The sequence below is a fragment of the Cnephaeus nilssonii genome (genome assembly GCF_951640355.1).
Source record: "Cnephaeus nilssonii genome assembly, chromosome: 17".
Taxonomy (NCBI): domain Eukaryota; kingdom Metazoa; phylum Chordata; class Mammalia; order Chiroptera; family Vespertilionidae; genus Cnephaeus; species Cnephaeus nilssonii.
Genome location: NC_137088.1, coordinates 33776541 through 33801417, shown reverse-complemented (window position 1 = coordinate 33801417; position 24877 = coordinate 33776541). Strand labels below are relative to the sequence as shown.

Genomic DNA, 24877 nt, shown 5'->3' with positions numbered 1-24877 from the left:
TGGCATGGGAGCTTCACAGCAGACACTTCTGCGTTTTAAGTCCGGCGCTGCCACTTGCCGGCTATGTGATCTTGGACAATACTCTTTGAGCCTCCAGCTCCTTTTCTGCTCTTCATTACTCCTATCCTGGTGTTACCCAAACCCTCAGGCTTCTGAGGGACCTTCTCTGCCTACATTGCCTCGGATCCTTTCCTCACAGTAGGTATAATCATTATAGTAATCATAATTACATTCACTGAGAACCTACTACATGCCAGGCCCTGCACCAAGCACTTGGCATGGGTTACTCTTAACCATTAGATACCTGCCATATTGATGTCCCCACTTAACAGTCAAGGAGTCTGGGAAACCTTTCAGGAAAAATGGTTTACCCAAGGCCCCACCCCAAAAATACCTCTGCCTGGCTACCACCAATACCCCCTTAGGTCTTCGGTTAAATTGTGCTTTTAATCCATATCTTATAGTGACTGCTGGAGATAACAGGCACGGAAAGCTTTATAAAGTGTAAAGTACAGTGCACACGTACGTAGCTGCCACATGAAGGTTTCTCTGGGTTCTCTAGCCCAGCTTTCTGGCCCACAAAAGGAATCTCCAGGACAGCCTCCGGCAGAGGTTCACCCAGCTCCTTTGCACATATCCACCGTGAGGGTAACTCACTGCCTCCTAAGGTGGGGGCAACTCTTGCCAGGAGCATGCACTGCTCAGTGAGGTAGGGACCTGCTTTCTTGTGCCCATTCTGGGTCCCACTTGCCTTCTCTGCTACATGATGTCCTAGAGCCTCAGTTTTCTTACCTGTAAATGGGGCTGATTCTCAAAGAGATAAACACATAAAAGCAGTGGCGGGTACACATGTATATAAAATATTGGCAGATAGTGGAACCTGCTGAGTGTTGCTTCCTTTCCCCATTCAACAGCACAAAAGGCTTGTTTCTGAAAGATGGGTAGGAACTACCATTTCTCCACCTCCCCTATTGTGTCTGGCACACGGTGATATAAACCACTGATTACATTATTGGTGAAAAAGACTTATACATATGTATATTCAACATATAGCACTTATTAAAAGAAACATGCCCAGATTACCTGAGGTGAGGTGCGGTTCTCAAACTGCATTCCTCAGAAACTCTGGGCTCCTGTGGGTGAGGACTCACAAATGTCTTCTTGGGATTTCATGGATACAGACACTGCTACAGTGTTAACAAGAACAGTTAGAGGACACTGGGCATTTACAATGCATCTCTGTCTATATATCCTTTGCAACTGCTAACTCATTCAAACCTCACAACCACCTCTTGAGGTAGGTAGTGCCACCTTCCTTGTTTTTACACCTGAGGCAGCTAAAGCACAGAGTTGTTAAGTAATTTGCCCAAGGACAAACAGCTAATAACTGGCAGAGCTGGGATTTGAACCCAGCCTTCAGCTCTAGAAAACATGCTCTCAACCCCCATAATATACCACTTGGCACAATCATCTCCCCTCATTAGGCTAGAAGAGCAGCACTACAATCCATAACTGCCAATTTCCAAGAATTCTATGTATCATGGCACTCTCATGAGTTGACTTCCATTGAAGTATTAAAAATCTGAATTTATGAACGAGAACTATAATAACTTGCCTTCTATGTTGGGATTCCTAGTAAGATTTCATTTGAAAAAGGATCCTGCTACAACAGTAAGTATGAAAAGCACAGAGACTCTACGTGAGGGAGCTCCCAGGGAGCCCCAAATAACCCACCTTCCCATCAATTCTATGTGGCTTGACTCCGGAAGGAGGACTCTGCCCTCTCCTGAGGCAGGCCAGAGCCCAGAGCTATCTCCCCACCCCCCCCCCCCAAGTGCTGCCTTTTCAGCAGGTGAGCCTTTTGGCACTGCGGAGGATTCGGCTACGAGTGGGTACTAGGCATGAAAAACATCTTCCCTGTACAGGAGGCACCTTCTGGAACTGGTCTAAGAGCTGATGTTGAGTCTTCTTATAGTCTTCTGGGGTCTCTCCAGCCATGAGGCCCAGATACATTTCAGGGGCTGCTCTAGATGTTCAGCCAAAAGGACCCCAAGAGCTCAGATTTCCTGGCCTGGGCAAGTCACAGCGACCTCATGATAGATCCCAGTACCTTTCCCACTCACCGGGTGGACAGCTCAATTTCTGTTCTTAACTACTGACCGTGATGGAGAGCTCACTACCTCACAGGACATCACTTGGTATAAGAAAGTCTCATCATAACAGAATATAGCAGTACTTAAGGTCTCTGAGAAGATTCTGTAAGGCAGGATTGTTTTTGTTTTTTTCCCCCTGTGTCTTGTTTTCTTAATTATAATCATGCAAGCAAGTCTACAGTTTCAAGTTCTTGGGTCATGCCTTGACCTGGACAAATTTCCCTTGGGCCCTATCCAGGACTCCAAACCAACCCCATGCATGTAGAGAAGGGGTCTGTTTACATAGAGACCAGTCACATCATCCTGAAAAACAATCTCAACCCTGAGACATTCGTCTTGCAGGAAAATAGCCAAGACACATGTGTCTCCAAGACGGAACCACCGCAATTCTCAGCTGCAAGCTCAGAATTCCCTGACACATGGCTCAGCGGCTGCTTTCATCTCTTGGAGGCTGAACAGTCTTGGGGCATTCTCAAAGAGTCAGATGAAACACATTAAATCATCACTCAGAAATTATTATGAGCTTTTTGTCCTGTTGACCTAGAGTATCGTAAGCACAGATGATAAATTCCCCAAGGTCCCTTCCTGAGCCCAGCCAGGCGATCTAAGGAGGCCTTAACCTTCTGTATAATATCAAACCATTGATTGCTGCTGCAATTATGTGCGCTGTTCTCTCTATATATAGTTTTTACATCATCCCCTGGCCATGCAGACCTATGCAAGTGGCAGTCATAAGCTGTTCATTCTGATTGCCTGTCATAAGGCAATTTCAGTGCTGAAGATTCATACCCCATTGTGTGTCCTCACCTTTGACATCTGAGGGTCAATTCCAAGTGGGAAGCTCTCAAAAAGGGTAAACCAGAATGAGGGAAGAATCCATTCCTAGAAATACTTCCCTTCTGGTCCTAGCTCCCTCACTTACTGACTTACAAGTCATGTCACCTCTCTGAACCTCAGTTTCCTTTTCTATCAAAATAGTAAGACTGAATAGCTACTTCCAAAGGGAAATTCAGCAAATTAAATGAAGTTATGCACATAAAGCGAGGACAGCAGAGCTGAGAGCACAGGTGCTGAAAGCTGCCTGGGTTAAAATTCTGGATCTGCTGACCAGTTGTGTAACCTTGGGCCCTTTACTTAACTTCTTTGTACCTTAGTTTCCTCATCTGCCAAGTGTAGATTTTTTAAAAAGTATCTATGTTGTAGGGTTGTTTTTCAGATTAACTGAATAAATATACAGGGGTATATACAGGGTCTAAGACAGTGCCTGGCATATAGTGAACACTCAAGAAAGCCTCATGTGCTGTGATGCACAGCAGCATGTGTTCTCCCAGCAGCAAGGATCAAGACTGATGATATGCCTGGCCACCACGGTTGAGCATCGACCATGGTTCGATTCCTGGTCAGGACGTATGCCTGGGTTGTGGGCTTGATCCCCAGTGTGGGGCATGCAGAGGCAGCTGATCAATGATTCTCTCTCACCATTAATGTTTCTATCTCTCTTTCCCACTTACTTCCTCTCTGAAATCAATAAAAAAATATTTTTAAAAAAGACTGATGGTATTTAATACCTAACAAGGCCCTTGTTCATGCACTATCTCTGATTCCTCATGATAGCTCAGTGATAAACAGACCACCGTACCAGTTGAACAGGTGAGGAAACTGAAGTTCAGATCAGATGATAAGGTAAGGGCAGAGCTGGACTCAAGTTCATCGTCTCTTCCTGCTGTGCCATGCTGACTCTCTGTCCTGTCACCTGTACTGCCTAAATGCCATCAGCCACCCTGAGAACTCTACACTGGGGAGTTCCACACTAGCCAGGCATTGTGCAGTAGCCGTGCTGGGAGGCATCACACTACAGAGGCTGAAGAAACTAGATCCTGTTACCACGCATCCATCCATTAATGTTTAGACACCTTACCGTGGCAGCTTCTTTTCCTCCATTCCACCCTACGCAGCTGACAATAACTGTGCTAGAGAACTAGCTGACTATGTCACTCCCTTGCTCAAAAACCTTCAAAAGCTCCCTATGGCTCACAGACCAAATTAGTTCCCATGGGCAGTACAAGTCCAAATGCAGCACACTCCTTTTCAAGAAACTCCCAACCTTATCACCTCCCATCCTTTCTCTGGCGTGGCTGGGCTAGTCTCCTCCTAGTTTCCTGGAACACCACCATCTTCTGTAGACAGCAGTCAGATGGGGAACTCAGAACCACTAATTCCAAGACATTTCAGAGCAGTCACAGGTGGAAGAGAGACCTGAGACCCAAAACTCACATAGCCAAGGGGCAGGGCAGGGACCTCTTTACACTCCAAGAACCATTTTGAGTGGTAAATACTCTTTGCTACGTTTTCAAATTATTTGCTGATCTGGCCCTAAATGTACAAGTTCTGTGAAATGGTCTGAAGGGTTCAGATAATTCTAACATTTTTGGATCCTAACACTTCCCTCCAATGGCATCTCATGAAAGTAAAATCCAAATCTTTTCCATAGGCCCTTGCCTACCCCATCCCCCATCACTCTCCCATTGTGTTCTGTACTCATTCATACTGGCCTCCTGGCCTCTTCACAAACCCTATAAGGGCCTTCAGTCTCAGGGCCTTTGTCCCTGCTGTTGCCACTGCCTGGAATGCCCTCCCTCCTGATGATGTGTGATCATCACCCAGGTTTTACTCAAATGTCATCTCCTCAGATAAGCCTTCCCTGATCACCCCCATCTAAAGTGTCCCTTCTACCAGTCACTTTCTACCACATTGCTTTTTTCCTTTTTTCATAAAAGAATCATCTCATCTCTAAAGAATGATCTCGTTATTTATAATTATCTCATTTACTTATTAAATTTGTGTACTGTCTGACTCTTTCCAGAATATCAGCTGGGCCAGAGCAGGGATTTTGTCAGCTTGCTACAAAGCTCACGGAGCAGTGCCTAGCACCTAGTAGGCACTTGACATAGATTTACTGAAGGAATGCAGGAAATACAGACATAACTTCTCTCTTTGGCTGCACCCTGCGCATGATTTTGCTCGTCCCCAATCAATAGGCAGGGAATAGGGAGGCCCAACTACATCCAGCACCATCCAAACTGGGCTGGAACAAAGACCTCACTCCTCCTCTGGGGCTCAGCTGGTCCAGGAGACCTGCTGCTGACATTTCACCAAAGAACTCATGCAACGAGACTGTCTTCTATTAGTGAGAATTATTTCCACACCTCCCACAGGGGGAAACCATGATTTTATGAAGGTAAAACCACATTGTGATTAACACTTAATCAGGATTCCGTCTATATTATAGCTCTGCAAGGAAAAAAATAGTTGGGGGCCTTAATATCACTCTAGTAAATGTTACAGCAAGTGTGTTCCTGACACGATTTTCTTATTAGGGTCCTTCCCTGTAAGTTTTATTGCATTTAATTAAAAATTATTGCTAAAAGAAACAGCTGCAGATGGTCTTATTTTAAGTCAGAAAATTAAAAACTGAATATTCTCATCAGTCAATTTCAACAAGAAGCCCAGCCGCATGCATTAGGAATGTGACGGTTTTGAGATTATAATAATTTTTATGGCATTTCCAGGTCCTTTCAATGAAGCTTAATGAAAGCTCTGCATGAGTTCATTTGTCAAAAACATAGTAATCATAGGGAGGCTCCCATTTCGCAGGCAGATACAAAGATACCAATGAAAACTATGGTTGGGGATTTGCCGAAAATCTAGCCACGCAGCTCTCGCGCCGATGGTCAGCAGGAGGCTTAGATGCAACTCTGCCATATCTCCCCGACCCGCCCAAAGAATTTCGTGCGGAGGCTGTAAATCACCTTTGTTTTACAATGATATGAACATTTGTTGCTGCAGTACAAAATAATTTTATTTTGTAAAAAAATGAAAGTCAGGTTTCACTCTCTCAAGGAATCTCTTCCGCAAAATATTTATTGTATTCTGAAGATTCTGAGGGCTAGGGAGGAGGGAAGAAAGCACCCTTTGCTAGATTTTGTGACGGATTTCAGAATTTTAATGGCGGTCACCATCCTTGATCTGGTTTGCCCAACTTTATGTCTTGGCTTGTATCCTTTAACTTCTTTTTGTAAGGGCTGGATTATTATTTAATTTTTTCACGATGCAACAAAACTTTTATTGACATTTTGAACAGATTCAGTTATTACTGAACTGGTCATTTCTAAACTTAAATTGGGGCAAATGTCTAGAATGCAGAGTAGTGCCATCACTGGGCACTATGAATGCAAAACTGAAGAATTAACAGCCACCCCTCAGACGGAGGACCAGGTGCAGGGTGGACTCTTTCTGGATGTCGTAGTCAGAAAGAGTGTGGCCATCTTCCAGCTGCTTGCCTGCAAAGATGAGCCTCTGCTGGTCGGGAGGGATGCCTTCCTTATCTTGGATCTTGGCCTTCACATTCTCAATGGTATCACTGGGCTCAGCCTCCAGAGTGATGGTCTTGCCGGTCAGGGTCTTCACGAAGATTTGCATTTTGACCTGTTAGCGATTGCGAAAATACTGCAAGTCCAATCCCGTCGAGTTTCCTCAACAACAACACAGCCCCTACAATGCCTGGCGCTTCTCAGGACTGGATTCTTATTATTTCCTGCTTTGTCTCTTATTGAAAACCAACTCAAATCTTTTATTTATTTGGGACCAGACAGACTATAACAGGTAAATAAAAGAATGAGAAGAGAAAAGCAAAGGCAGACATAAGCTAGCCCTGGAGTAGACACTGGAGAACTGGGTTGCTGTGGGCATTCTGGAGACGGAACTCCACTCCTCCCCTTCCCACTGCTGCAGCCCTGCTTGGTCTTCATATTCTCTGGAGGGGATCACTGCAGCAGCCCCTTGATTAACCTACCTGCTTCTCATCTCTCCATCCCCTCTACTCTCCACCTTGTCAACCAAGTGTCCGTGACAATGCACCATCCCCATTGCAGCAGCCCCTGCTGAAAACCCGCTTGGATTCCCCACTGCCCAGGGGTATGTACTAAGTCTCCAAGCCAATATATGAGGCCCTTCTCGGCTGGGTCCCAACCTGCCTTCCCAACTTCATCTCACAGATGTTCACACTGATCTCCATCTGCACACTTCGCGGTTCTTATCTCCAAACTCATGCACAGGCTTGTGCTCTTCCTGGACTGTTTGTCTCCATCACGAACTCTTGTTTCTCTGGCAATACCCACCTCAAGTGTCTCTCAGATAGACTCCTCCAGGACTGTTTGGAGGGACCTCTAACAAAGCCTTTATCACACCAGGTTCTACCAGTAATGACCTCTATCAGTCTCTCTCCCCAGCCAGACTGAAAGGCCTTGAGGGCAGGGACCTTCATCCCTCTAGTACCTGGAACAGTAGCTGACAATTAGTAGATGCTGAACAAATGTTAGAGGAGGGAGTGAGTGAATTAGCTGATGCAAGATTCGGTGGTAAGAACTGGAAATTAGAAAAAGATGGTATCTGAGTTTAGTCCTTAAGTCTTTCAACCCAATCTCCTTCATATATTCTCCATGTCTTCAGATGTTCTGAACCGTTTTTCAGACTAAAGATATCAAGGTACCTTCTGAAGCAAGATAAAATAATTTTCATTACAGCTTTACCTGCTAAAAACTACAGCCCGAAGTTTCTCTGTATATTCTCACACCTTTCTCCTCTCCTATTCCAGATGTCAAAATCCTACTTTTCCTTTAGTGTCTATTCAAATTCCACCCTGTCCTTGAAGCCATCCCACCTTCCTCTGGACTCCTAGTCTTTTGGCCCTAAGCATTTTCTACTCACATTTCAGGGACTCTCTTTCCCCTACCCAGTGATGGTATGACCATCTCCTCCCATACTTCACTCGGCACAGTATGGCAATATTGTCAATGGTACATCCCAGGGGTTGAGCATACAAGCATTCACTGTAAAAACAACTTTCCTATAAGTCTGAATGTTTTCATTATGAAATGTTAGAGAAAAGTGACATCAGAGATCTGTGCTGATACATAGTGCTGTGATTAACATCATGAAAAAAATACCCCCCCCCCCAAAAAAAAAAGCAACAAAAAAATCCACAAACACAGTTTTGAGGCATTAAATGAGATACTTAGAACAAATCAGTTTTTGTTGTGTTTTGCAGCAATGGCTGTTTTAAGTATATACAAAGCACCTAGCACTGTGTTGCCAAAGATAGGTACGTAATAAATTATATTTCTTTCCAGAACCCTTGTGAAGCTCAAAATCACTTACTCCCATCTACACTAATAAAAGAGAAATATGCAAATTGACCGTCACTTTGCAATGCCCACCAGCCAATCAGGAGTGAGTATGCAAGTTAACCCAAAAAAAAGATGGCAGTGGCCCTGCCCCCCAGCCACTCCGGGCCTCTGGGCAGCATGCATGCAGGCACAGAGCGGCTGGGCGGGGAGCGTTGCCTGCTATGAGGGGGAGGGCAGAGGGTGGTGAGCTACAGAAGTGGTGCTCCAGCTGGAGTGAAGACTGAAGGCGGCAGCCAAAGCAAGGGCCTGGGTCCTGGGTGCTAGAGGAAAACTGGTGCCAGCAGCCAGGGGAAGGAAGGCCTATTTCATGAATCTTCGTGCAACAGGCCTCTAGTAGAATCATAAACCCCTGGCCATCAACATACATTTATTAAGCTCCTAGAGCATAACCAAAATACTGAGGTGCCATGGATATTCGGAAGTCAAACCTAGGTTCTCCCAACCAAGACTACTGACTGAAGACATAAAACAACCTATTTGAAAAGTAGGAATATTAGACTGTATCTCTAGTCCTTTTTTTCCCCCAAAAGGGTCAATTCAGGGAAAAAGAATACAATTTAAAGGATGACAAAACTTTGCAATGTGTGTATATACAATTTTGTTTTATAAGATAGAAAATTGTTAATAAGAATATTATTATAGCTCCTAAAATATTATTATCTGTGTATACAAGTCTCAGAGGAAGTAACTGCACAGGAAGAAACTTTATCACCATCCATTAACACTCTGATGAGCTGCTGCTCTGATGTAGGGGTCCCTAAGGACTCTCTGAATTCTATTATATACTCTACCCTTTCTTGAAGAAAAGTACTTTTAGTGGAAAAAGAACTTGGATTTAAATAATATTGAATCACTCCAGTTTTCAGTCCTTATGAATCCTTTGGATTATGCCAAGGAGAAAGTCTCTGTGTGGTGCCAGGATGTCTTTAACACCTCCCCCTGTTTAACAAAGGGACCAAGCCTCCAGCTCACAGCCTTGGCAAGTAATAACCTCAAGTGAGATTTTACCTGTTATTTTCTTTTCCTTTGTATCTTATTTGTACAACTGCCCTCTATTTATGGCAACTGATACTGTTGTTCCACATCCTAACAGGACATACAATTCCCTTTCTAAACATTTTTTGCAAAATAAAAAAGATGGACTGCTTGAAAGACAAAAAAGTAAGCGAGAATATAGGCAGTATGACAGAAATATAAAGGTGGTACAGGAAAGGTGAATGGTTGAGAAATACAAGTCTACTCCAATCTTACCATTTCCCAGATGAGCAAAATGTGGCCTAGCCCTTTGCAAGATCCCACAGGAAGTCAGTGACTGACTGGGCTTTGAACTCATGTCTCCTGGTGCGCTGTCCTATGCTCTTTCAGGACGTTAACGTTTATTTGGCTTCTATCTCTGATCCTCACACTCAAGCAAGGTATGGGGCAGGACAAGCAGGAGGAGGAAGGAACTGCCTCTCGCCCCTGTTCCAACCTGAAGCACCCCTGTCTGAGATCAGCAGCCCCCCCTTCCACTCAATTCTCAAAGCTCTCATTCAGGCAAAGCAGCGGTGGGGCCCCCACCCCCTCGGCAGTCCCTTGTGCCTCTCAACTTGATGTGTCTGAAACCTCCCTTGCCCAGACCTGTTCCAGCCCAAAGCAGGGATTTTTCTCCCCCTCTGCTCCCATCTGTTTCATGCAGGAAAACGGAAGAAAGCTTTGCTCACTGATTGATGTCCGAGAAGATGTGGTTCCTGCATGGGAGATTTATCCCAGCCAGGCTGGCCTTTGGTGAAATAGTATCAGAGTGGGGGACAGTGCTTTGGAAATTCAGAGTCTGACAGTTAGGATACTCAACCAAAGCCCCCGGCTGTAGCATCAAATGTGAGACATGCAGGGAAAGCACCTAGCACAGTGCCTATCACACAGTAAACAATCAAGATAAGGTAACATTAACATTTTCTTGGGTATTTTATTCCCTTCTTGTCATGTTAGTTTGGGTGATGAAATCTTTTTGCTTGTTTGTTTAGACAAATTACAGATCAAGACATCAGGGCCTTTGCATATGGCCAATGCCTGTGCAGCGCACAACCCCAGAGGGCACCACCTTATACCGACTAAAAGGTGAATGTGACCCAGGGTTGCACAGTGGGCTGCATACACAGCCAGACGTGGCATCCCGCAGCGTAATTCACTGCAAATTCCTGAAGGAGTCCAGAAATCTGAGTCCTAGCACTGATTTCTCCACTGAATGGCTGAGAGACCCTTGGCAAGTCCCTTTCCTTCTCTGTGCCTCTGTTTTCACCTCCGTAACAGGACCAAATGTTGCCTGAAGGTCCCCTACAGCCACAAAATTCTGTGATTCTACAGCAGATTTCAATTTCTGAAGAGCTGTCACACAAAAGAGGACACGGGCTCACCCACCTGGCTCGGAAGGGAAGAGCCAGCATGAGTGAGGTAGGGATATTAGAGGGAGATAGTTTTTGCCTCAGTCAGAAAGAAAAACGTAATCAGAGTACCTAGCAACAGAAAAGGCAGCTCTGGAAGGTAGTGAGCTCCCTGTTGCTTGTGGAATTTAAGTAGAGACTGGGTTAAGAGACAAACCTGTTAGAAGTGGGAGGCTTGACCATATACCCTTCGAGATGCTTCCCAGAAATGGAGATTTTAGGATTTCAAAGCTTGGTTCTATTTCCATTGATGCTAAGAGGCACTCAGCGAGGGTTGGGTGTCATCAAACCCTGCTGATAACCATTAATGAAATGATCTTGGCGGCTCAGTGCCTCTTGCCCTCTAAGAGTTCCCATACACCCACATCTCCAAACTGAATTTGGTCCCTCCAGCAGTGTTGGCATTTACCTCTGTCCCAGCAAACAAACCTTTTCATCCTAGAAAGAACTAATTAATAATAGTCTTGCCCAGGCCTGGGGTAGGGAGAAGACAGAGCCAGCGTGGGGAACCATGTAAAAAAACTCAAGAGAATAAACCATAGAAACACTTCTAGCATCTATACTCCAGCGACAGCGAATGCTAATTGCAAATCACTCTTATCTATTCATTATTGCACGTCCCCTAGGAAGTCCTAGTAGCAACAGCTGTGTGGGACTGGGCTAAGTTAGTGAACACACGAGGAAAGAATCAGGATTTCTTTAAAATCACAACGATTTTGGCTTTTCATTAATTCAGATCAGGTAGCCCCAAAAGAATGTAACTGGTTGAGAGTGAATTGCATCGCCGTTACGTTGTATCCATAATGTACAAGGAACAGCAAGATTTGGTAATTATTTGCTTGGGATGGTCAAGAAGGGCATTCAGTCAGTCTTGGGAAGGTGGGGTCAGAAAAACCCCCATTTCAGTGTTTCACTCTCACTTCCAAGGTGAACAAGTCCAAAATAAAATAAAAAAATCCGCTTGGATGTACCTCTTAAAGACTTCTATTCAGAAATTTAGCTCAGGGCACCCTTGGCTTTTTAAACAATTTAAATAATCTTTTCTAGTTCCCTTCAATAGAGTGTATATTTACACAATAAAAAGGCATCAATCTCAATTTAGGGTATTTTCCTGATGGTGAAAGATATTTAGTTTGGCAAGATTCCAGAACCTTCTCTTTGTTGACTTTCCCAGAGAGGAGTAGCAAAGCTATCTACCTAGATCAGAAATCTCCCACAAATATTGCAAATACACATGCTCACATTTGTACTGAACTTAGCATTTTAGTTCACACTTTCACATAGATTACCTATTCTGATCTTCTCAAACACTCTGCGACGAGGTAGCATGAATCCCATTTCACAGATGACGTAACTGAGGCTCAGAGAGGCAAAACCACTCCTCCCGAGTCACTCGGACAGTTCCACCTGCTAAACAACACAGAAAACGAATTCACGGTACCTTTCTGCTTCCTGGTCTGCACTCTGCTGCTTGCTCTCAAAGGTGTTGAAGCTGCTCATGTCCACGTAGCCATCATTTTCGTTGGCTGTAGACAGGGCTCTGCTCTGATCTTCAAACAGCTTTGTAAACGTCCCAGCCCTTGCAGGCCTCCGGGGTGGAATCTGTATATTCTCATAGTCCGAGTTCATAGCTGGAATGTTCTCATAGTCCGAAGTGTCGGCATTGGGAAACGAGATCGACCGGGGCTTGGTCAGGGGCAAGGGCAGAAAGGGGGGCCGGGAGCGGTCTTCGAAGGACTCCACTCGGGATACCGTCCTGCTGAAGGGAATGCCTTTCCTCTTGCCGTCCCTGTAGAAGATGAGGGAGGAGGGTGATTCGGAAGCCCTGAGCTTGCCAGTCCGGGTCTTAAGCTGAGGGGAGTTACTGAGGCTCCTGCGGTCCATTTCCAGGAGCCGGGAAGGCCCGTGGTAGCTGGATTCCGAAGACGACCTGGAAGAAGACACATTGACCTCCACGTGTACTTTGTTCTCCGTCTTCTTCTTAAACGTCAGCGCCAGAAACCGCTTAAAGGATGACTTCTTCTTCTTGCTGTGCTTGTCTGGGGGCTCGCTCTCAATCAGGAGTGAGGGAGAGCTCTTTGTGATAGGCTTCTTGGTGATGCAGGCCAGGTCAAAAGGGGGTGGGATATCGACCATGGAAGATGGGGTTGAAGTGCCACTGGACGGAAGGTGGTTCCTCTGGGAGAAACTCCCAGAGGAGCCAATCACACAGGGCAGAGAGAGGTTGTCGTCTTTCCTCTTGATTCGATGGTCGTCTAAGCCAGATGCCTCTGGCTCCCGGTACACGGAGACCGGGATCTCTCGGCCTTCCACGGAGAATGAACGGGGGTACAGAGTGAAGGCTCTGGGCTTCGCTGGTAAGGCCCTGATGGCTTCCAGTGGCTTCCCCTCCAATGACAGACCCATCTTTCTTGCCTCCTCGGTGGCACCTCCAATGCCAATGGCTGACGAGGCGACAGCTTCTGGTCCAGCTTCCTCTGGGACAGTTTCTGGGACATAGCCAGGCACTTTCCCAGAGTGGGGCCTGGCCCTTGAGATGATGTTCTTTCTGTCAATGGGGCTCAGGCCGCCCTCAGCATCAGAGTTCTCTTCTTCTTTTGAGCCGTAACCACCTAGGTCCTCGGATGCAGCCTGTGTCTCGGGTTTTTCTCCCTCTCCAGGGTCGGTTCCGCACACCAAGTCGACTCCCAGCTCATAGGGGTTGGTGAGCCCATCATCTGTGGCATCCTCATCCACTGGCAAGACCAGTACGTTAGGGACAGAGAGGCCCTCCCCAGTGCCATCTTGCAGGGAGCCACGCTGGCCACACAAAGTTCCAGCCACGGTGTCCTGGTCTGCGCATTCCCCTGACTTTGATTCCTGCTTTGACTCTAAGCCTTTCGCTGACTCAGAAAAAGAAGAGTAGCTTTCGCTACAGAAAGAGGTGCTCTCTGTAGGGAAGAACTCATAGGGACTTCCTGAGAGTGAAGTCACAAAGTCGTCCATACAGTCGTTCTCGAAAGGAATGATCTGGCAGCTCTCCTCAGCAGGTTCATCCTGCATGGAGTCCTCACTTTCTGGAATGTCTTCTCTCGCCTCTTGGGTGACTGCTGCCATTTCTTCTTGGTCAGTTTTCTCATCTTGGTCAGGTGGTTCATCCTGGTCATCCCGGTTGCCCCCACTTGTGGCATCCTCACACTCCTCCTCGGAGATGTCAGGGTTGTCTGTGACTATCTCTGCCTCCTGGATGCCCGTGGCCAATCCCTCCTTCTCCAGGGGTTCCTCACTGGTATCTTCAGCACCCTCCTCAGTGGGCCTTTCAGATTCCCCATACTCATCTGGCACCCCTGGCTCTGTCTTGGCACAGCCTTCCTCACCATCCTCCTCTGCCTCCCTGGGTGTCCCCAGAGGCCCAGGCTCCTTGCCAGGTGATTCTGGATCCTCTAAATCAACTTGAGTTAGAATGATATCGCTCGAGAAGACTGCCTCTCCATCCCAAGGGCCCCTATCCTCCAGGTTGTACATGTTGTGTTCCTCCACCAGCTTCTCTTCCTCCTCACTTGTGAGCTTCTGCTCCTCCTCCCCTGGGTCTTGGGCACAGTCATCAGCCCCCACCTTCTCGGGAATGGGGGCTACTCCTTCATCAGCCTCTCCACTCAGTGCCACTTCGGCTGGGGCTGCCACTTCTTCAGCAGCTCCTGTCCCCTCCTCCTCACCTTCCTCCTGGGGTTCCTCTTCCCCAGTGGCATCCGGAGGCACCATGACTGCACTCTCCCCAGAGTCCCCATCCCTGGGCTCATCCTCTCTGGGTGGAGGCCTGGGGACCACGATGTAATCTTCATCGGCCGCAGCCTCAGAGCACTCCAGGTTGGACTGCTGCTCTTCATAAAGGCCCCTATCTACGCAGAGCAGCTTCCCATTGCTGCATTTGTTCAAGCTGTTGATCATGTACACACTGGCCCTCCACTCATTGGGGGTATCCAGCCTTGGTTTAGGGGCGATGGGGGGTTTTGGCCCCCTCGACATGGAGTTGGGACTGTGAAGACTGTCAGGCCTGGGTGACGAAGGGAATTTGGGTGCAGTCACTGGTGTGAGGGGACTGGCATTCTTTGGCTTGGGAGCAACTGGTGGTTTTGGTGAATCTAAAGGATGAAAATAGAGAAAAGAAGGAGACAAAAAGTACAGTTAACCTTTATTTCTACTCCCACTTATTATTTTTGAGAGAACACTGAAGATGGTTTCCCAACAGCCCATGTGAACCCAATCTACTATGTTTTGACTTAGGTTTATTTCTCTATATTATCTTTAAAATCCCTTGACCTTCCACTAAAAATTCATTCTGAAAACAAGGTGACTAGACCTTTCTTCTATATACAGTCCAGCTAACAAAACCCAACCGAATGGCATCTTGTACTCCTCAAATAAAGGTGTGCAGATCACTGAGTTCATTCATTCAACAACTATTTATTAAACACTTTTTTGGGTGCCAGGTACCCAGGAGACAATATTGAACTTGACAGTCACCATCCCTGCTGCCCTGATAGAGCTTACATTCATTCTACAATTAATTCATTGGATACCTGTATCTATTCCCATAGCACTATAGATAGTAGCGTCTTCTAGGGTCAAGAAGAGAAGGACACTGCCCAGCCGGCATGGCTCAGTGGTTGAGCATCGACCTATGAACCAGGAGGTCACAGTTCGATTCCCGGTCAGGGCACATGTCCGGGTTGTGGGCTCAATCCCCAGTGGAGGGCGTGCAGGAGGCAGCCGATCAATGATTCTATCTCCTCATTGATGTTTCTAGCTATCTCTCCCTCTCCCTTCCTCTCTGAAATCAATAAAAAAATATTTTTTAAAAAAGAAGAGAAGGACATCTCTGTTGACTCCTCAGAATTGAGTCAGGGAGAGAAGACTAATAGAACAATTGGAGGACAGAGTTGAACACTCTTGGAATATTATAACTGAATAGCCATTATCTCATTCCCTCAAGAATGACACACCGAAGGCTTGTGACAGTGATATATGATTCCCTTGAGGGTCACCTCTGAATTCTACATGGTGTAGACTGGTGTCCAGCTAGGTGGCCTGCATCCAGATTTTACAGCATCGAAATTTCATGGGAGAAATGATACGGCATTTGACAACATGGATGTTTGCAAAAGGCCTCTTCCCTTGTGCATGGTGAGGATCTATTAACCACGGCAGAATAAAAGATGTGGTACAAACTGTACACACAGCAGGAGTTTGAGAAGCAAGAGTTACTATGGTTAGGGAAGGCCTCTTGGAGAAGGAGAAATTTCAGCTAAATTTTGTAGGCTGGAAGGGACCTGGACAAGTATAGCGTCAAGGGAGTAGTCACCCACTTCCAAGTTCAGCACCTCCATGCCTCTTGCTGAACCTCTGAGCCCCTGGGCACACTTCAGTCAAAGTGAGGAAGGCAGATTTCCAGGAATACAAGTCCATCAAAATCCATCAAGTCAAAAGCACTGCCTAGCTCCCCACTACCCATGGATTAGGATGTGTAAGTCTCGCTTCAGCCCAGTCTCACCTCCCAGTTCCATCCCCACTAAGGCGTGGGTTTGACACAGAGCAGCTTCAGAATGCCAGCCTAGCTTGTGACAGAAAGAAGGTGGAGCAGAGAGCCTGGAGGTCTATACCCATTCTGCAGATGAGGGGATTCTCTTCTCCGCCCCAACATGAGACTCCCAGGTAATCCTTGAAGCATCTAACCCCAATCGAATCTAATCCAGGGCTGTCTGACAGAAATGTAATGTAAGCCACATTTATATTCACATATATAATTTTTCATTCTTTTATAGCCACATTAAAAAGTAAAAAGGAAACAGGTGAAATTAATTTTTGCAATACAGTTTTTTTAACTCAATATATCAAAAATATTATTTTGATTACCATCATGTATTCAGTGAATCATGTTTGGATCAACATGTAATCAATATACAAAATTTATTAATGAGATAGCTGACATTCTTTCTTGAACTAAGTGTATTTTACACATACATCATGTCACAACTCAGACTAGCCACAATTCAAGTGATCAGTAGCCACATGGGGCCAGTGGCTATGGTCTTGGTCAGCACAGCTCTGACTTGAGACATCTCCATGGGACTGTCCTATTGTCACCTCAATTTCAAGGTATCAGACTGGCAGGACTATGTTAAATTCAGCTGAGGCCCCAAAGGAAAGAAAAAAGGCCTGGAGTCATAACAATACAGGGTTACAAAGCCCATGCATTCTGTTCCTAAAAGGGTTTCATTTCAGAGCCTCTTTACTTGTACTTGCACATACATCTAATGAACTTGGTTGTCTGGCTTCCCAATGCACAGATATTTAGAAGGGGTATGGGAGAAAGTTAGAGCAGGAACACTGCAGACTATAAGATGTAGTAGCTGAAAGCAGAAAAGAGAGAAAAGAGGCACAGCTGTCAAAGTACCCAGTGCTAACGTACCCATAACATCAACCTCTTAACCCATATCTACATTCGTTTGCATCAATGCCCAGGCTTTCCACTGTCATCCAGATAATAACCCAGAGTCTTCAAGATGTAATATGTGACTTCCCAACTCCTTGTTTACATAAGCAATCAAGTATACCCTTATTTAGAAAAATATATGTCCACATTAGGAAAACAGTAACAACCACCCAAATTTGGAGCTTAAACAGCTAAGCTCAATGTAGAGTTACAGAGTAAACCTTTGGAGCCTGGCTGATCTCGTTTCAAAATTTGGCTTTGCCACTTATAAGCTGTGAAGCTGAGCCTCAATTCCCTCATCTGCAGAATGGGTACAACAGTAGCACCTACACTCAAAGGGTTGTTGTGAAGATTAAAAGATACATATTAAAAGTGCTTAGTAGCAGGCATTCACATAGGGGTACTCAATAAACAGTAGCTACTATTGTTCTAATGAAGTCAGTCTTTGCCTACCCCATAACTTCCCCTGGTATAAGTCTTGCTCTATACTGCTGTAGAGTGTTATGTAGTATTAGCTCCACACTCTCAACATCAAGTGTTAGGCATTGGCATGAAATTATTCTTTGGGGGCAGGGACTCTCATTTCTCATCCTTAACAGGTGGTATTTCACATGAGCGCCATGAGACCTGACAGAGGGACAGAAAGGCCTTGAAAAATGACCAAAACCTTGGCTGCAAAACCCCCACCCCCACCCCATCCTTCATCCAATCAAGCTATTGATCTGTGGGTGCCGTCTCCTCAGGAAAGGTTACAATGGGCGTCTGAGGCGTGATCCTGCAAGAAAATGCCTTCCCCATCTAGCCCCTAGGAATGACAAGAATGTAGTGTCCATGCCCTGCTTCCAGCTCTGAGATCAAAGAATGCCAGAACCAGAAAGGCCTTGTCTGATCCCTCACTGAAAGATGAGGAAACTGAGGCACAGAGAGGGCAGGTGACTGGCATGGAGCTACTCAGCTAATCTGGAGCAGGGCTCAGATAGAATGTGGGTTTCCTGCTGCGGTCACTTGAACTTCTGCCTTGACCCTTTTGCCACAGAGCATTTCTTCTACAGGCCTCCCAGCTTCTAGTGAGGTAGAGAAAAGAAAAAAAGCAGGGAAATTGAGGCTAAAGAGACCAGGAACAACTAGCCAGGTAAGAAATTTACATAAGCCTGAGTCCAGAGCTCAGAAATACTAACTGGCTACAGGGTAAATGACTTTCAGTTGCTCCCATCCAATTTCCTTGAATCCAATTCCATTAAATACTTATTGAGCACCTACTATGTGCTGGGCACCCATCTAGAATCTTTGAACCCATCAATAAACAAAACAAAAACCCTGTCTTTCATGGACCTGATCTTCTAATGGTGGGATATAAGCAAATAAAATGAGTATCTTACATATTTTATGTTAGATGATCATCAAGTCTGTGGGAAAAGATTAGGAGTTGAGGGTTTTTGCAATTTTAAATAGAGTGACCAGGATAGATCTCACTGAGAAGACATTACAGAAAAGACTTGAGAGAGGTAAGGGAAGCCAGGACTCACCGGACATGTTCCAAGAGGCCAGAGTCGCTGGAGGGGAGTGAGCAAGAGAAAAAGAGAAGCAGGAGATGAGGTCAGAGGGGCCCGGGGAGGAGGGTGTAGATTATGCAGGGCCTTGAGAGGAAGGACACGCTCACTCTTGCTAATATACTGAACTAAACAGAAGTGGTGAGGATGGACGCAGGGAGACCCATGAAGAGGCTCTTGCAATAATCCAGGCAAGAGATGACGGAGCAGGTTAGTAGCAGTGAAAGTGGTCAAAAAGAGTCAGATTCCAAATAAGAACGTATCGCTGGCAGGATATGCTGACAAAATCTGGATATTGTGTGTAAGAGAAACAGAGAAGTCAAGGACAACACCAAGGTTTTGAGTCAGAGCAACTGGGAAAATGAAATTGCTTCCAACTGAGCTGGATAAGCCTGCGTGTGCTAGGGAGGGAAAGCAGAATTTTAGTTTGCACATGTTAGATCCGAGTTACCTTTCACACACCATAGTGGGGTCATCAAGTGGGGCCTTGGGTATTCCAGTGTGGGTTCTGGGACAAGCCTGGCTGGAGGATTCCATCAGAGATGGAAGTCAAGGCATGAACCCAGTGAGATCACCAAGTGAAGGAGTATGGACTGAGAAAAGAGCGAGACCAAGGAGGGAGAGAGAAGGAGTCAGCAAAGGAGACAGAGGAGGGAGCAAAGAAAATGAAGGGGGTGTGAGGGCTTCCAGCTTTGCTCCCTCTCTGCCTCCCTCACAAAAGGGAACCAGAGTCCCTGCCCTCGGTACCAAGTTATCTGGGTCTCAGATCCCCTCTGCCTGGGGAAGGCTCAGGGAAGAGGTCGCACCAGCCCGCTGAAGAACAGGGAGGATTTCACAACTGAAAAGGAGATGAAGTATCCCAGGTGTGGGGAACAGAGTGTGAAGAGGCCCAGAGGCAGGAAGATGCAAAGACCTTTGGGAGTACGGTAAAAAGTCCAGTTTGGCTGAGCTTGGACATGGTGGGGGTAGGAGAATTACAGGATAAACCAGAGCTGGGGGTCCCTCCTCTGGTTACATCTCACTTTCTGACTGCCCAGAACACAGCTGGTCCTCTGCTGTCTCCTGAATCCTTCTGGCTGCTGTCTGAATCCTCTCTTCTTGTATCACAGAGTCTGGGAGTTACGACCTCCCCAGCCTGAGTTAATGCCCAAGACCTCCTGGCAATTTGCTAGGCCTGAGGATGACGCGAATACCCTTCAAGCCGAGATGCCAAGAGTTAACTGGGAGTAGGAGAACCTCAGTGACAGGAGGAAGAGATTTTTAACAGCTTCTGGTGATAGAAATCATCCCCAGCCAGCTCTCGGTACCAGTTTATGTTTTCTTTCTTTATTTTAATTAAATATCTGTCACTCACACATTCATGCTTACTGCTCCCTTGTCAGCGACATAGAGGTTCAATTAGAAGGTGTATTGGAAGGAGCGTTGGACTGGGAGTCGAGAGCTCTGCTCTCCACTCCTGGCTCTGCCCTTAATTGGAGGTGCGACCTTGGGCAAGTCCTTCTCCTCCCCGAGCCTCAGTTTCCCCAGCTGTAAAGTGAGGGGGGCTGCACCAGTCAGTAAGTGCCTTCTGCGCTGGCTGACTACAGACTATTAAACTCATGGCTCTTCTTATGATGACATCCATGTCTTTAGTCCCTGAGCCTGTGTCAACTGCATTTCACTATACTCCCCCTGGAACTCTCATAACCATATGTTCCAAGAGTAATTATCTTCCAATTTCACCTTCCAATTGCATCTTAATTTAACTTTCATTCCTGGGCGCCTGCCGGAATGTCCACGCCAAGCCTGATGATTTCTAATTAAGCTGCTATTACGCTAGTCCAGTGATCCACAACAGGGCTTATATGGGGAAACAGCATGGGACGGAGGTGGATGAGCATGGACCCCAGGCTCAGATAGACCTGGACTTCAGTCCCAGCTCTGCCACGTATCAGCTGTGTGATCGTGGGCACATCACTTTGCTTCTCTGAGCCTCAGTTTCTTTCTTGGTAACATGGAAGAAATACTCCCTTTTTCTTAAGGCTTTTGAGAAGTTCAAGGGAAATAACAGACATAAGATGACTAATAAAGTCAACTGGCAAACATTTCCTGTGTACCTACTATGTTAGGCACTAGATAAAAAAAAAAAAGCAGACTCTCAAGCTGGACAGTCTGTGTTTCAGTCCTATCTTGGTCTCCCATGAAGTCAGTCACCATTTAATCCCTGCAGCTCAGTTTTCCCATCTATAAAATGAAGATAGCGATAGTACTCAGCTCATCAGGTCAATATGGAAACCACCTTGATACAAGTAAAACACTTAAAGCAGTACCTGATTCATATTAAGTACCCAATAAGTATCAGGTAGTGTTTATTAGTCACTTATAATGCGACGGATACCACAGGCACCTTATAGGCTTTACTTTTTTGAAACATGAGGACTCAATGACAAAGACCTTTTTATCCCAATTTTTCAGAGGAAGAAACTGAGGCACAGAGAGATTAAGTAACCTGCTCAGGGTCACATAACTAAGTATATGATGGTCCTGAGATTCAGTCCCATGGAGTCTGTGAACCACTCTGGTGCATGGCACACAGAAATCATTACGTGAGGTTTCTATTGTTGCCGTCACACAGTGGCAACTGCGAAGAATTACTGGGACTCAAGAGGCCTCTCGGTTTATTTGGGCTCACTCCATCCCCCAGATTCTCAGAGAAGGGAGAGCTCGTCCAAGCCTCGTGCAGGGAAACGTGGGAAAACTGGAACCGCTCTCACCATTGTTTTAAAGCAAGTTTTATTAGGCGTGTAGGGAAAAGCTAGCCTGGCTCTGTCCAGGCTGTGCCAGAACAGGCAGGAGGAGACCTTCTTCCTCCAAGGAGTGGCTGGCTGGGCACGGGGACCCTTCTCCAACCTTTTCCAGTTCCGCAAAGTAGTACACCTGCTCCCACCTCCCCCCACCATCCTGCGACCCACACTCTGTCCAGGTGTTCATATGCTCAGCAACAACAGGACGAGGACACCCGGAGGCGGCTGCCACCCTCCCAAGTCCACAACTGGCTCCTTTTTTCAGGTCGGTCCAGCCAATGTCTCCTGTCTGCATCTCACTGCTAAGACAATGACTTTTTTCATTTTAAAGATTTTAGAAAGAAAACACACACACACACACACACACACACACACACACACACACACCAGCAGCAGCAGGATATATGGTTCTAAGACAGCCAAAATGGTGGCTTCCTGTTTCTTTAGGGATGTCTGTTTTGGAGTATGGCTTCAGACACGGATGTTGGCTGGGGAGAGGGCTGCCTTTTGCTTAATTCTGAGCAAGAAAGAGTGACAATCGCTCCTTGGCAGGAGGATGAAGCAAGTTAGCTGGGACTGTTCCCTCGCAAACTCTCCTCTTTGGGGGAACTTTCTGCCTTCCGTGTGGACGGAGTCAAGAATCCCGGGAACTAGATTCCAGGCACCGCCCATCTCTGAGTCTCAGTCGCTAAATCTGTTAAATGGCATTCCTCTGGCGAGATCACTAATATTCACTGTCAAATGCATTCTGGATTGCACGGGTTCCCCGAACTGGAGAGTCAGATGCACAGGGCAGAGGCTCGGGGGAAGGGAGGGAACGCACGGAGTGCGGCTCAGCCCCGACCAGGAGGGTTCCCTCGGCGTTCGGTCCCCCGGGGGAGGCACAAAGGCCAGCCCGGGCGCTGCCCAGGAGGGGGTGCTATGGGGGAAAGGGGGGATGATTTAGGGCTTTTTAGTCCTATCCCGAGAGTAAGCTCCAAGTCTGGGTCTGGAGAGAGGAGAGAAGGGAGCAGGAATTCTCTTAAGGGTGAGCCGCCAAGTGATGCAGGACCCGGTGTCGGGGAGAGCGTGGACGGATCCCCTGTGCCAGGAGGAGCCCCTGAGGAGCCCGCAAGGGTCTGGCGGGGACCCCGAGGATCGGGATAAAGGTGTAGGGGTGCGACCAAGTTGCGTCTGCGAAGGGGGCGTCTTTCTCCATTGCCAAGGGTACCCTCATTCGGGGGGCGCCGAGGGAGTGGGATGAGGGCGTACGCGGCCAGAGTGAGGCCTCGCCAAGACTGGGGGGGGGGCGTCCCTGAGGCAGGGTGACTCGGACAGGGGCCCCCGATGATTCTCAGCCTCCTGGGTGAGGGGACACCGGACCCGCCCATATCTCGACCGAAGCCCAGCAGAGTAGGACGGTCGGGGGATTCTCGGCCGTCGCTCCGGGCGCCCCACGGGCTTCAACTTGGGACGCCTGGCCCGGGCCCCCTCGCGCGAAGCCTCCTACCTGCTCTGTTCATCTTCCAGCGCGAGGAGCGCGGGGCCGCCCGTCCGTCCGTCCGTCAGTCGAGCGCGAGTCCGCGCGCCGCTTCCTTCACTCCATGGCCGCACGGCGGGTCCCGCACCCCGTGGCGCCCGCCCCGCCCCCCGGCGCACGCCGAACTCCCTGAGGGGCGCAGGGCCAGTGGGGGCCAGGGCGCGAGCCTCCGGGGCTGGGCGGGGCCGGGGAGGGGGCGCGAGAGCGGGGCGCGCGAGGCGGCAGCCCGGACAGCACGGGCGTCGCGCTAAATCGCACTCAGCCGGGCGCGGGGCTAGTGGGGGCGCGGGGCTGGAGCCGCAGGGGCTGGAGCCGCAGGGGCTGGGCGGGGCCGCGCGGGCTGGGCGGGGAGGGGGCGCTAGCGCGCCGCGTGGGGGGCGGTGGCCGGAGCAGCGCGCGGCGTGGCGTCCGCTCCGGACTCCCCGCTCCGCGCCGAGCGCGCTGCGCTCTGGCCCCCGCGCCGCCGCCGCCGCCGCCGCCGCCGCCGCCCTCTCCTAGACGTTTCCTCCCGCTCCAAAGAGGAAGACTTTTTTTTCCCCTTTCTGCTCAGTCAGGGATCGAGAGAGTCGAGGGCGAGGCGGCCCCGTGCACATTTAAAGGGACCGTGGCCAGGGGAGCCGCGCGAGGCTCAAGGGATTAGCATCGGGGTGGGGGGAAGCCAGCGAGTTGCTCTTCCGAGGACTTCCTCGTCCTTTTGCCAGGCGGACTGTCCATCTTTATTTTTATTTATTTTTATGGCTATTGATTCAGTCCTGCGCCAGACGCTGTGCTGAGTGCCCAACAAGACAACCCCCAATTTTTTTTTTTTATCTCATGGAGCTTAGATGGGAGACAAGAAAATAAGAATGAATATCATTTCAGAGCGTGATAAGTGCCTTGAGGGAAATAAAACCGGGGTGATGGGGCAGACCAATGGCTCTCAAAAGTGTGCTGCGACCCAGCACAGGAATTGTGGGGTTGTTTTGTTTTTTTCATTTTTTTAATTGGTTAAGGTATTACATGTGTCCATATCTCCCCATTGCCCCCCCCCATCCCTTACATGCCCTCACCGCCCCCCCCCCGTGTCTTGTGTCCATTGGTTATGCTTATATAAATGCAAATTCCCGGCACCCACCCCAGACTCACTGAATCAGAAATCCCGTATTTAACTAACCCGTAAGGTTTTTCTGATACAAGCTGAAATTTGAGAACCACTGGAGAACAGAATGGGTAATCAAGGAAGGCCTCCCTGAGGAGGTGATGTTTGAAAGGGAGACCTGGTTGATGAGGATCCTGTTTGTGTTCACTCACGGCACTGTGTGACCAGCATCTCCCAGGGACAATACGGATACCCCCACCAAGCCTTCACCGCGAGTTAGGGTCTGATTGTCCATGCAAACATAGGCAGATAGTTCTGCTTCCTCCAACAAGTGCTGGGATGGGGAGAGGGATGCACAGGAGCTTGTGAGAGCTCTGCAATGGCTCCGAAGTAGAGGGGCTTCAGCAAAGGAAAGGCCTTTTGGATAGAGGGAATCCTTTGGGCAAAGATTTAGAGGTGTGAAAAGGCATGGCCTGTTCCAGGAGCCAGAGGTGGTTGACATGGGGAATAGAGGGTGGTAGTGTCCCGATATGAGGTCCAGAAGGGCCAGGGTGCGAGGTGCTCTGACGACCATTGTTTCTGTCCGGTGGTCCCAGATAACCAGAGGTTTTCATTGCATACGAAACACCTCTTGGCACTAAACCTTGGTGTCAC

General features: G+C 47.7%; 1 protein-coding gene across 2 annotated transcripts in view; it reads right to left on the bottom strand.

Annotated features, from left to right (window-relative positions):
* FGD5 (FYVE, RhoGEF and PH domain containing 5) overlaps window positions 1–23607 on the bottom strand; it is a 116337-nt gene extending 92730 nt beyond the window's left edge. For both annotated transcript variants that reach the window (XM_079794674.1, XM_079794675.1), the window contains exons 1-2: window positions 23116–23607; window positions 12263–14942 (exon numbers count right to left, since the gene is read on the bottom strand). In XM_079794674.1, coding sequence (XP_079650800.1) covers window positions 12263–14942; window positions 23116–23128 — 2693 coding nt within the window. In that variant the 5' untranslated portion in view covers window positions 23129–23607. The remainder of the gene's footprint in view (window positions 1–12262; window positions 14943–23115) is intronic.
* Between the last annotated feature and the right edge of the window lie 1270 nt (window positions 23608–24877).